The 13600-nt window shown below is 41.9% G+C and overlaps 1 protein-coding gene across 1 annotated transcript; it reads right to left on the reverse strand.

Annotated features, from left to right (window-relative positions):
• Positions 1–6182: 6182 nt before the first annotated feature.
• Positions 6183–11975, reverse strand: LOC102711544 (flavonoid O-methyltransferase-like protein Os11g0303600). Its single transcript, XM_006657643.2, has 4 exons — positions 11166–11975; positions 10133–10420; positions 6947–7084; positions 6183–6488 (listed from the first exon to the last, which is right to left on the reverse strand). Exons 1-4 carry the CDS (start codon positions 11973–11975, stop codon positions 6183–6185), a joined length of 1542 nt encoding a protein of 513 aa, XP_006657706.2.
• Positions 11976–13600: the final 1625 nt, after the last annotated feature.

Genomic DNA, 13600 nt, shown 5'->3' on the forward strand with positions numbered 1-13600 from the left:
ATTAACATTCCATTTATCCTTTGGACCCAAACGTTTGTAACAAATATTTTGGCATTTACGAACTTTTCAGCAACATAGTTTGAGATCTTATCAAGATATACACATTTTCACATTTTATAGAAAGTTCGTCTTCATTCAATTTTCTTATAAATGTAATGTTCAAAAATATTAATGCCTCTCTCTATGATGAATGGACACTAATACATAAGTGTTGCTTGATAATATTAATTATTCCCTTTCTCCTGGTATAAGTGCTTTCCAGCATTAGGACACGTATAAAGATTGCTAGTTGCTGTCTTTCTCGCGTCTTTTTCGATTAAAAATTGCTGATATGGATGAGAGAGATGGTAGGAGAGAGAATACCTGTTGTTTTGTATGATGCCGGCTAGAGAGATGATTCCAGCCGAAAAAAACCGAGGCAGTAGAAACTCAGCTTTGTACGCGCTTCGTCTCTGCATCGAGTCAGCCAGTGGATCAAATGTGCAACGACGAAAAATATAGAGCGTGGGCGCGGGAACATCCAGCGGATCGAGGACCGGATCAGCCTGCCTTCCATAATCCGACATCAGCGGTCGGCGGCCTTCATTCCAGTGCTCGGCGGCGCCCCCCCTTTGTCATGGCGTCGCGCTCCTTCCGGTGCTCGGCGGCGGCGCCCCCATTGTCCAGATCCAGTACCCCCAACGCCACGCTCCTTCCAGCTCCAGCGGCGAAGACTCCTTCGTCCAGCTCCAGCGGCGGCCGCCGGTCAACTCGCCCCCACGGGCGGGTGTTGCCTCGGTGCTGCACTACTGCTGCATCTTGTCTGCTTGTCTGCACTGTTGCCACAGTGCTGCACTGCTGCTGACTGCTGCTGCATCTTGTTTCCCGGTGCTGCACTGCTGCTGCATATTGTCTGCTTGTCTCAACTCTCAAACTCTCGTCTCTCTGTCCTTCTTGGAGTTTCGGTGAGTACTAAACTACTACTGGTCTAAATCTCTGAATTATCCAAAATCGTAATTTTGATACAAAGATAAATTGGTTTATCATTTTATCTACTTTGTGACTCTATGTACTAAATTTATTTTTTCTCTAGTCTTTACATCATGTATGCTATGTCCATAGGTGATAGGTTTATCTAATATTTAAAATTTTCAGTCCATGACTTCGGCAAATCGAATTAAAAAATATGACTATGGCCATGATAAGCGTAAGAAGAAAAAAAAAATATAAGAATCACAAGGTCCATCTGATGATCAAATACTAAGCTATCAAATATATAACACAGTCCAAAGTAGTTTCATTTTATTTTCATCAACTAAGTTTAGTGCTATGTCAAGATTTTGTTAAGATTTTGCACAGGGCCTCCAAATTTTACGGCACAGCTCTGCCCATTATCACCGTGCCTACACATTGTCATGCGATTCATGGATGGTGGACAGAAGGACCCATCGGAGGTTCAGTCTTCCCCCACCAGCGCCGGCACTGCCTTCCCTCCTAGACCAAATTATCATGAATTTTTTTAATGGAAAATCATAAAATTAGAGGGCATCCGTGAAAAATCGCAAATTTAGGGTCTTGTCGAACTGCCGTAGTTCAATAGGACCCCTATCGAACGGCCAACAGTCGACTGGGGAGGAGATCGGACTAGATAGCTAGCGTTGCAGTTGGGCAGGGCCTGTCAAACTGCCCCTGTTCGATAGGGGGCCTGTCTAACTTTGGCAGTTAGACAAGCCCCCCTGTCGAACCGCCAAAGTTAGACAGGCCTCCTATCAAACTGTGGCAGTTCGACAGGTCCAGCTGGCTCACTAGTCGAATGGGTGGTGGGTCCTGTCGAACTCCCTCCATTTGATAGGCTCCAGTCCAACGTTCACCGTTCGATAGACCCCTAAATTTGTAATTTTTCACGGATGGCCTCTACTTTTGTGATTTTCCATTAAAATAATATTAATTCTTAAAAAAAATTCAATTTTCATCCTTTCTCTCCATCTTGGATACCTACAACCATCAATGGCAGACATGTCAGTAGCTCTAGCTCTCCTACAATCATGCCCAACGGATAGGAGCTCGGATCATCGTAACATAAAGGATATGCCCTCTTCGTATTCACTCATGCAGCATTGGTACACGCACTGAATTTTTTTCATACACATCTTACATACTTTGTAACTGTATATTGATTCCATAAGACATTTAGAGACAAACTTGTATTTTACTTCATGTAAATTTGATATGATTTGTTGTTATATCCTGGTTTAGATATGTAATAATGGCAATTGTATCGTAGTTCGGCTAATGTCTAAAAAACTGAAAATTGTTTATTTAAGGGGGAATGGTACACACCCACCTGGAGGGTTTATGAGCTACTTCCAGCCTAATATGTCTCAAAATTTTCATTTCGTGGGCACACCTGCGCAGTTCACTCCACTCAACTGTAATAGTTCTTCACCACCTCTAGCGGAGACGGCCATGCCACCGACACATCATGTGAACCAAAACCCCGTCAATGTTGACAGTGATGATGACACCGACGCCGTTCGTACCAAATCAAAGCTAAATTGGTTACAAGTAGAGGATGTTAGACTAGTGAGTTACCATTTCATATTTACTTCTTGTACATTGTGAGTTTGGCTGCACAACTCTAATATAATTTTGTATTTTTTGTAGGTGAGCTCTTGGCTGAACAATTCAATGGACCCAATTAATAACAATGATAAGAAGGCTGAAAAATAATGGGGAGATGTTGCCAAGGAGTATAATAAAACCACAGAACAAAAAAGTTGGAGAACTCAAAACAAGCCAAGAAGTGTTGGCATAAAATCAATGCTCGGTTAGATTTGTTCCAAGGGTGTTGGTTGAAGGCAAAGAGGACATATACTAGTGGTTATTCAGACCAAATGTGGATTGACATGACGCAAAAAATCTACAGGGAAGAGAATCCAAAATTAGGACATTTTGTTCTAGCGGAGGTATGGAACATATGTCGTGACTAGCCTAAGTGGATTGCGTATAATGACTCATTGGAGAGAGTTCGTAAAAGGAAGACGTCCGATAATAGAGAGCCAACAGAGGAAGCATCAGCAAATACTGATTTTGAAGAACCACCATGGCCAATTGGCCAAAAGGCTGCACAAGAAAGTAAGGGGAAGTCGAAGGCTACTACCGATATTGATGATATAGAAAAGTTGAAGAAAGTTCAAGCTGATATTCAGACAAGGTGAATCAAAATGATGGAAATGAAAGACAAGCTATCTGCTCGTCAGGTTAAGTCATCCAAGCTTTGAAAAATTGCTGCGCGAGAAAATAGATTAGCGGCAAAGGACAATAAGGATACCAAGATGCATGAGAAGGAATGCAAGATGTTCGATACCTACAACCGTCTACTCACACAAGACACAACAAGTATTACCGCTGAAATTAGAGATGAAGCTGCTGCCTCTGACTAAACGATTATGGCTACGACTTTGATGATGCCGACACTAACCTCGATGACATCGATCTTGATGTTGATGATTTTGATCCTATGGATAGGTACAACATGGATGATTTTGTTGCTGAATCAATGCTTTTAGATGAATATAGTGAGAAGATTATTGGCAGACTGAAGGAGAAGATAGCATCTGGGCCTTCTCGTCGCCGACGTCACATTGGTACAAGAAGATATATACCATGAAACCATGAAGCTGGCAATGATGATCTTGTCGCCAACTACTTCTCCGAGTCTCCAACTACACATATGAGATGTTTCGCAAGAGGTTTCGCATGAGGAAGCCTCTCTTCCTACGAATTGTGAGTGCCCATAGTGAATGGTCTCCTTATTTTACTAATAGAGTTGATGCCACTAGCGGAGCTTGACATTCACCGCTTCAAAAGGGTACAACAGCCATCCGTATGCTAGCATATGGGACCTCTGTGGAGCAACTTGATGAGGTATTAAAAATTGGTCCTAGTACAGCTTTAGTATATAGGCAAATTTGCTAAAGGAGTCATACAAATATTTGGTGACAAGTACTTGCGTGCTCCTTGAATTGATGAGGTGGAGAGCATGCTACAGGTTGCTGAGTTGCATGGTTTTCCTGGCATGTTAGGAAGCATAAACTGTATGCATTGGCCATGGAAGAATTGTCCGGTCGCATTGCGAGGCCAATTTACTCGTGGTAACAAGGGAGTTCCTACCATGATCTTCGAAGTGGTTGCATCCAAAGACCTTCACATATGGCATGCATTTTTTGGTACTGCAAGTTCCAACAATGATATCAAGACTATGTTTGTTAAACAAGTCACCATTGTTTGTTGAAGTATTGAGAGGAGAAGCTCCCCATGTACAGTTTACAGTTGATGGGAACCCGTACAACACAAGGTACTACCTAGCCGATGGAATTTATTCAGAGTGGGCAACATTCATCAAGACTATACGACCTCCTCAATCAGATGAAGATAAACTATATGCAGACCGTCAAGAAGGATCAAGAAAAGATGTTGAGCGAGTCTTTGGTGTGTTGCTATCTCACTTTAATATCGTGTGTCGTCCAGCACGGATGTGGAGGAGGAGTGACATTATTAACATAATGGAAGCTTGTGTTATTCTTCACAATATGATAGTTGAAGATGAAAAGGAAATGGTTATAATTCCTTTGGATTTGAATGAAAACCTAGGAGCATCCGTAGTTCTGCCACCGGAAGTGAGTGCTTCGTCCAACTCCAATCCAAGCTTTGGTGCGGTACTAAGAAGAAATTGATCTATTCGTGACCGCTTAGCACATATGAAACTTAAGAAAGATTTAGTTGCGCATATATGGCAACGATTTGGGAAAGATAGAACTACTTTGTCAAAATAATGTAATTTAGTTCATTTGTCAAAATAACAATTATATATATATATATATATGTGTGTGTGTGTGTGTCATATTAGTATACATGTTTTGTTTGGTTGGTTTTACTATATGTAGGTAGTACTTCTTTTACATACATCAAACATAAAAAAAAATGCAATGATCACATGCACATTGGATCCTTGCTTGCATGCGGAGAATTAATTAGTCTGTAATTATTAAGAGTCATCTAGAGAGAGACCATCTTTGTATGAGAAGTTATTTCCGCTGACGTGGCTTAAGATAAAGCCCATCAATGACTCTACATTGAACATGCCCTTATAGTGTTAAATGAGTTGAAAGAGGAAATGACTTAAATACCTCTCATTAAATAAGGAGATGGTATGGAATGAGGGGTAGGCAGGGGTCAAATGGATAAATATTTGAATATGCGGTGATTGATGAGACAACTAGTAGTATACAAATACATTTTTTTTGTGAAATAAATTTGAAACATAGAAATGAATTTATTATGGTACGGAGGTAGTATCATTTATACATGATGTGGGTATCTGTGCCGGTCCTGTCAACTTCCTTGCTTGGGATGAGCGAGAGTAATGAACTAGTACTGAGGCCATTCCAAATCCAAATGGGAGATTTTATTTGTATGTTTCCAATAGTGTCATGTAAACAATACACCCTCTAATTTGATAATTCTTGTCGTTTTGGATAATGGCACAATTTTCTAAATCTATCTTCGACTATAATATTATATAACAATATAAAAATAAATAAATTGTTTTATGAAAGTACTATTTAATTATAACTCATTTATGTGTGTTGTTATGTTAATAAGGTGTGTGATATTAGGGACTCTCTAGTAAGGTCACTCTGAATAGGAGTTTTATTTTTATTAAAAAGGGTGGGAGATCAATATTTTTATGATGTGGCAAATCGATGCAGAGAGAGATGCAATTGGTTTGATCTCTGATATAGTTTATGTTTTGCATGTATTGCCTATGAAATAAAAAAAATGATGAAATACGACATTCCATACCAATTTAATGCCCTATGCTTATAAGACACTTGTGCAAACATAAAAATGAGACATTCCACTGGGAATGACCTATGTGAAATTTAGATTTTCGGTACTCAACATTCATGTCCTGAGTATTGATACAATAGTATTGTATTTTTTCATGAATACAGTACCGAAATGAATACAATATAGTATTAAATCTCACAATTTAACAACAAAGTATTATTCCACGTATGCACTACGGTAGTATAGTATTACACACCCACACTTGTCTTATTTATTCCCTTAGTACCATACATGTATGTGTGTGTTTGGGTCTCATTCATGCACACATCAAGGAAGGCACACACACAACCTTATGGATAGACCTCGAAGACACATCGAGCTCCCAGTTTACTGACGATCTTATATTCACTGAACCCTGCTTTCTTAAAGATGTCGCTCCAGTCATTCTCATCACGTTGCCTGCTTCTGAAGTTTACCAGCATGAGCATGTCCATTAGAAGTTGGGCTTCCAATATTGGCCCCGAAGTAGAAGATCTAGAGCCAATAACTACATCTATGATGATCACCTTTCCTCCGTCTGCGCGTGCAGGGATGGCCTTCTTGCGTTGAGCCAATATTTTCACGCAATTCTCGTCACTCCAGAAATGCAGAACAACCTACAAAGACACATGGATAAAAGTCTATGAGTTAACTTATACATACAAAGGACCATAGTCTTTGGGACTCAGGGGTAGACCTGGTTCCGAATTCCTTTTATGTTAAATTTCATATAATTTCACCATATGTCACTCCGTTAATCTAAACTGATGCATACCTGCAGCAAACTGCATCCATCTCTATTTTATTCTAGCTTCATCCCTCTCGGGACTAGTTACATTGTAGCGCCATATTTTTCCATGAAAGAGTCAAATCATTTCTGCTACGTAAATTGTGTATGTTTTTACACTCTAAATTTCAATTTGTAGTTTTTTCTAATAAACATTATATAAGAGATCGAGTTAGGATTAAATAAAAGTAACTGATTAACTATTTAGAGGAGGAGATATGAGAGAAACAAATATAGAGAGAGAGAACTGTTCAGTGCTAATTCCTGTTCCTTTTCTTTTATTATTACCTTGAGCATCACAGCTTGAGAAGGTGGGATGGAATGAAACATGTCACCAGCAACATAGGTAACCGAACCATCGGAAGGAGGGGCATTGTTGATCACTCGTGGAAAGTCCAGCACGATGCACCTGACATGAGGGAAGGCCTTGGTGATGGCCCTCGCCGTCGTGCCGTCGCCGCCGCAACAGTCCGTCAGTGCCCGCAGCCCGCCGAACACCTGGCCGCACTGCCTCAGCAGCGCGCCGATCCCCATGTGATCATGCGCAGCCAACGCCTGGTTGAACAACCTGTCGGACTCCGGGTCTAGGCGCGCCATGCTCTCCTCAAAGGGCACCGCGCCATGGACGTCCTCGAACGGCGGGGGGATGGGCGCGGCGTGGTCCTTCCTGAACCAGTCGGTGAGCCCCATGGCCGCCTCGACGTAGTACTTGGAGGACAGAGCGAGCACGATGGCCTCCTGGTGCGCGTCGCCGTCGATGCGCACGCCGTCGATGAGGATGCTGGACAGAGGGGTGAGGCCGTAGGTGCCGGACATGGCATCACCTCCGTCGACGACGGTGAAGACGCCCGACGAGGCTAGCTGCCGCATGAGGCGGGTGAGGTACGGCTGCTTGGCCGGAGGAAGGGAGAGCGCGACGCTCAGCTCGGGCAGCGACGCGGTGCCGCCCAGGTTGTGGATGGCGGTGGGGATGCCCAGCTCGATGGTGCACTTGAGCGTCATTTGCTTGAGGTAGAGAAGGCTGTGGCGCCACAGCTCGGCCTGTGCTTGAACCAGCTCCGTGTCGGAGGGGAGTGCAGGTGTCTTGGCTTGGTTACCCGCCATTGCTGCTATGGAATCTCTGCTTCGATATGTTTTTGAGCTCTTGATGATGAGAATCTAGAGGGTGAGGGGTTAGGTATTTATAGCAGTTTATAAGCAAAAAATTGTCTGAACAGAAGCTTGATGAAGGAATTTAAGGGAACAGTGCAGGTACAGTGATGTTTGTATTATGAATTAATTAGTACAGGCATAGTGATGTTTTGTATTGAGAATTAATGTAGTAGGTATTAACCCCATCAATTCGTATGATATGTAACCTTTAATGAGATTCAGTGTTTTGTCAGATTCGTGATAAGCAGTGGATACAAAGAAGGTGCAGAATCATTGTCAAATAATTTTGGTTTTTAGTTTATGCTTTCTGAAATAAGAATTTTAGAAAAAGAAAAGTATGAAATCTAAACAAATTATTGCCAATGTTTCATATGGTAAGTCATTTTGTCTATCCTAAAATCATGTATTATTCGATGTATATTGGTTATATCCTTCTAAAAAAGAAGTAGTTGTGGTGGCACCATCTCTACAGGTTTACAATTTAGTCCTCAAATTTCTTGATATTAAAAATTGATATCTACATATAAATCTAAATTAAGGGAACTATTTCATATAAGAAAATTTGATAATACATCATAAAATCCATAGCAAAACATGGGTATTTAACTAGTATATATACATATAACCAATATACATCTGTTATTCTGTTCAGAGCTAACAGAATGTCCGTTATGTTTTCCACCTAGCCAAAGAAAAACCGAACAAAATGGCATAACAGAATCTCTGTTAATTTTCCAACCGAACCTAATAGAAAATTTTTGACTCTCAATGGAACTTCCGTACCTAACTGAACAGACTGCACTAAATTTTGAAGAACTCGTCTCAAATAAAATTTTGAGCACTAAGATATCAAACCTAGGTTAATTTCCAAGCGGCATCCCTTATGATCTTTCCAAGCGGCATCCCTCATGACTTTTCCTCTCCTCTCCTATCCTCTCTTCTTGCCGACACGAGAAAGGCGATGGCATCGGCAAGCGGCGAGGGCGGTAGATCCGACGGTGAGGGTAGCGGATCCGGCGGCATCCATAGGCGGTGAGGGCGGCGGATCCGACGGCGTCGACGGGCGGCAAGAGCGGCGGATCCGGCGGCGCCATCATCGGGAGGGCTGGATCCGCCGCCCTAGGGATCGGAGGAGCTCGGTGCTCGGGGGCGGGCGGCGTGCACACGGCGACGGATCGGATGCCGCCGTCCTCGAGAGACCCGTCATCGGAGGGCCGGATCTGCCGCCCTACGGTGGAGCTCGGTGCTCGACAGCGGCAGTCTCAGGGGGCGGTGGCGGCGGTCTTGGATGGTGGCGGCGGTGGTCTCAGGCGGCTAGCGACGACAACGGCGACAACGACGAGCTCGAGCGGCGGCGGCAACGCAAGGTTTTTTTTTTCATTTTTTATTTTATGAATTTTATTTTTTTCGTGATTTTTTCTCTTTGCATGCGGTCGGCTTAAGTGCCCGCATGTGAAAATCGGATTTTCGCATGCGGGTGGTCTGGCCGCATGCAAAGATTTGCATTTTTGCAGACGATTTGGTGCATGCGGTTGGGACAACCGCATGCAAAAATCGCTCCGGCTTGTTTGCAAAAATGGTTTCTCTAGTAGTGGAACAATCTTCTAAATCTATCTTTTGACTATATTATTTTATTAAAATATAAAAATAAATAAATATTTGTTTTATGAAAGTACTATTTAATTGTTATAACTCATTTATATATGTTGTCATATTAATGGTGTGTGATATCAGGGACTCTCTAGAAAGGACACTCTCAATAGGAGTTTTATTTTTATTAAATACGGTGGGAGATCAATATTTTTGATGATATAACAAATCAATGCAGAGAGAGATGCAATTAGTTTGATCCGAAACCATGTATACCCTGTTTCCGATATAGCTTATCTTTTGCATGTATTGCCTATGAAATAACAAAATGATGAAATACGACATTTCATACCAATTTAATGCCCTGGTGCTTATAAGACACTTGTGCAAACATAAAAATGAGACATTCCACTAGGAATGACCTAATGTGTCTAGCTCTTTCCACACACTTATGGTCAAATCACTGTGGACCAAACAATCAGAATAAACTAAATTTAGATTTTCGGTACTCATATTGTATTGTATATTTTCATGAATACAGTACTGAAATGAATACAATATAGTATTGAATCTCACAGTTTAATAGCAAAGTATTATTCCATGTATATACTATAGTAGTATAGTATTGCACACCCACACTTGTCTTATTTATTCCCTTAGTACCATAGATATATGTGTGTGTTCGGGTGGGTGCACACATCAAGGAAGGCACACACAACCTTATGGATAGACCTCGAAGACACATCGAGCTCCCAATTTCTTGACAATCTTATATTCACTGAACCCTGCTTTCTTAAAGATGTGGCTCCAGTCATTCTCATCACGTTGTCTGCCTTGGAAGTTCACCAGCATGATCATATCCAATAGAAGTTGGGTTTCCAGTATTGGCCCCGAAGTAGAAGAGCCGATCACTACATCTATGATGATCACCTTTCCTCCATCTGCACGTGAAGGGATGGCCTTCTTGCATTGAGATAATATTTTCACGCAATTCTCATCGCTCCAGAAATGCAGAACAACCTACAAACACACATGGATAAAAGCCTATGAGTTAACTTATACATACAGGGATCATACTCTTTGGGACTCATGGGTGCTATGTGTTGAGAGAGGGGGTGCCGAGGAACCTGGTTCACAATTCCTTTTAAGTTAAATTTCATATAATTTCACCATATGTCACTGATCCGTCAATCTAAACTCATGCATATATACCTGCAGCAAACTGAACTCCATAGTATATATAGTATAGCAAACAAGTAGCACCCATCTTTATTTTATTCCAGCTTCATCCCTCTCTGGACTAGCTATATTGTAGCGCCATATTTTCCATGAAAAAGTCAAATCATTTTTGCTATGTAAATTATGTATGATTTTACACTCTAAGTTTCAATTTGTAGTTTTTTCTAATAAACATTATATAAGAGAGTTAGGATTAAATAAAAGTAACTGATTAACTATTTAGAGGAGGGCCACGTTTGGCCATAGGATAAGTTAACTAAGCTCCCCTCGTTTTCCACACGCACGTTTCCCGAACTGCTAAACAGTATATTTTTTGTAAAAAATTTCTATAGGAAAGTTGTTTTAAAAAATCATATTAATCTATTTTATATTTTTTTAATAATTCATAATTAATTAATTATGTATAAATCTATTATTACGTTTTCTGTGGAGTCGTAAGTTAACTTACCTCCCATCTCCGTCATATGAGAGAAACAAATATACAGAGAGAACTGCTCAGTGCTAATTCCTGTTCTTTTTTTTTTACCTTGAGCATCACAGCCTGAGAAGGTGGGATGGAATGAAACATGTCACCAGCAACATAGGTAACCGAACCATCGGAAGGAGGGGCATTGTTGATCACTTGTGGAAGGTCCAGCACGGTGCACTTGACATGAGGGAAGGCCTTGGCGATGGACCTCGCCGTCGTGCCGTCGCCGCCGCAGCAGTCTGTCAGTGACCGCAGCCCGCTGAACACCTGGCCGCACTGCCGCAGCAGCACGCCGATCCCCATGTGATCATGCGCAGCCAACGCCTGGTTGAACAACTTGGCGGACTCCGGGTCCAGGCGTTCCATGCTCTCCTCAAAGGGCACCGCGCCATGGACGTCCTCGAACGGCGATGGGATCGGCGTGGCGTGGTCCTTCCTGAACCAGTCGGTGAGCCCCATGGCCGCCTCGACGTAGTACTTGGAGGACAGAGCGAGCACGATGGCCTCCTGGTGCGCGTCGCCGTCGATGCGCACGCCGTCGATGAGGATGCTGGACAGAGGGGTGAGGCCGTAGGTGCCGGACATGGCATCACCTCCGTCGACGACGGTGAAGACGCCCGACGAGGCTAGCTGCCGCATGAGGCGGGTGAGGTACGGCTGCTTGGCCGGAGGAAGGGAGAGCGCGACGCTCAGCTCGGGCAGCGACGCGGTGCCGCCCAGGTTGTGGATGGCGGTGGGGATGCCCAGCTCGATGGCGCACTTGAACGTCATTTGCTTGAGGTAGAGAAGGCTGTGGCGCCACAGCTCGGCCTGTGCTTGTATCAGCTCCGTGTCAGAGGGGAGTGCAGGTGTCGGACGGGAGGCCATTGCTGCTACGGATCTCTGCTTCGATATGTTTTTGAGTTCTTGATGATGAGAATCTAAAAAAAACGAGGGTTAGGTATTTATAGCAGGTCCTCAACAGAAGCACGAGGAAGGCATTTAAGGGAACAGTGCAGGCATAGTGATGTTTTGTATTATTGAGAATTAATGTAGTAGGTATTAACTCCATCAATTCATATGATAAGAACACATTAATGAGATTCGTTGTCTTATCAGATTTGTGAAAAGGACACGTACAAAGATGTCTATTAGCTAACTCTCTTAATCACCACGTAAACAAATTTGACTCTCTTAATCACCACGTAAACAAATTTGTTGACGTAGAGAAAAGAGAGGGAAGGAGAGAGAAAAGCTGTTGCCATGCGTGGCGACGGCTTAGAGTCGACTCTTAGCGTTTATTAAAAGAAACTTGTTTGCATGAGAATGTATAAAAATGAAACTAGCTTAATAAAAAATATTTTATTGCATTAATGAAGAAACCACACCTGACTCTACCTTTGTACGTATCATATAGACTCTTGTTGCTGACGTGGCTTGAGATAGAGTTCACGATGGGCTCTACCGTTGAACATGACCTAATGAGTGGATACAAAGAGGGTGTTGCCAAACAATTTTGATTTTTTGTTTATGCTTTCTGAAATAAGAATTTAGAAAAAGAAAAGGTATGAAATATAAACAAATTATTCTGTTTGTTTCATATTGTAAGACATTTTGACTATCCTATATTCATGTATTAATCAATGTATATTGGTTATATATATGTGTAGATTCATTTGTATCCATATAAATCTAGTCCATACTAAAAAGTCTTACACTGTGTAATATAAATCAGTCTTATGGTACACGGACCATAAGACACGAATGATCTGTATTGGAACGGACTTGTATACAACCTCCAATAGTCACCAAATGGTGAAATGTAGCTATTGTTCATAAAAGGACAGTTTGAGACCCAGAGGACCTAATGTGGTATTTTGACTGCTTATGACTGAGTTTTTGTTGAGAACTAACGGAATTTCCGTTGAATACTTACGAAATCTCTGTTAGACAAAAAGAAACAATCTCACAGGTAAATATAAGAGCTAAGTCTACCAAAAGGTCTATGCACAAATAACAGCTAGATACTTTATGGCCTAATGTAGACAAGGGTTTCCGATCTTTTGAAAGGTTCTGATAAACAATCGATTTGGTAGAGTCGTGACACAAGTCAGTCCAACTTCTGAACATACATGCTCTTGTGCCCTGCAATCCCAACACCACGTCCCCTCTAGTTATCAACCGTGTCAAAACCCAGTTGATCTCACCAAGAAGACTAATCTCTGCTTGCGAATTGAAGAACACAAACAAGAAAAGAAAGATTGCAACCAATTTCAGATGAATGATTAACCTAACTAGTTGGAGTCTGACAAACCTAATGATCAGCAAAACTGTTCTTGACAGGTTAATTGATCTAAGCAAAACCCCCGAACACAAACTACGGCAGAGGCTACTAATATATGGATTTGAGGGTCATGCAAACATCCCTTGATGCAACCCTATAATGAGCTTCAACGTGATACACGACCCAAATGCCAAAATTTGACGATGCAGCCCCGAAATAGATTCTCATC

This window comes from Oryza brachyantha, chromosome 7 (assembly GCF_000231095.2).
Source record: "Oryza brachyantha chromosome 7, ObraRS2, whole genome shotgun sequence".
Lineage (NCBI taxonomy): Eukaryota > Viridiplantae > Streptophyta > Magnoliopsida > Poales > Poaceae > Oryza > Oryza brachyantha.

Bases quoted from the DNA above. Each gene is read 5' to 3' on its own strand.
- LOC102711544 (XM_006657643.2), bottom strand. From the start codon at position 11,975: ATGGCCTCCCGTCCGACACCTGCACTCCCCTCTGACACGGAGCTGATA. The intron at 10,421-11,165 runs GTAAAAAAAAAA...GTGTGTTTGTAG, and splicing joins CTCAGGCTGTGATGCTCAAG to GTTGTTCTGCATTTCTGGAG. The intron at 7,085-10,132 runs GTCTATCCATAA...GCCATCACCAAG, and splicing joins GAGCTCGATGTGTCTTCGAG to GCCTTCCCTCATGTCAGGTG.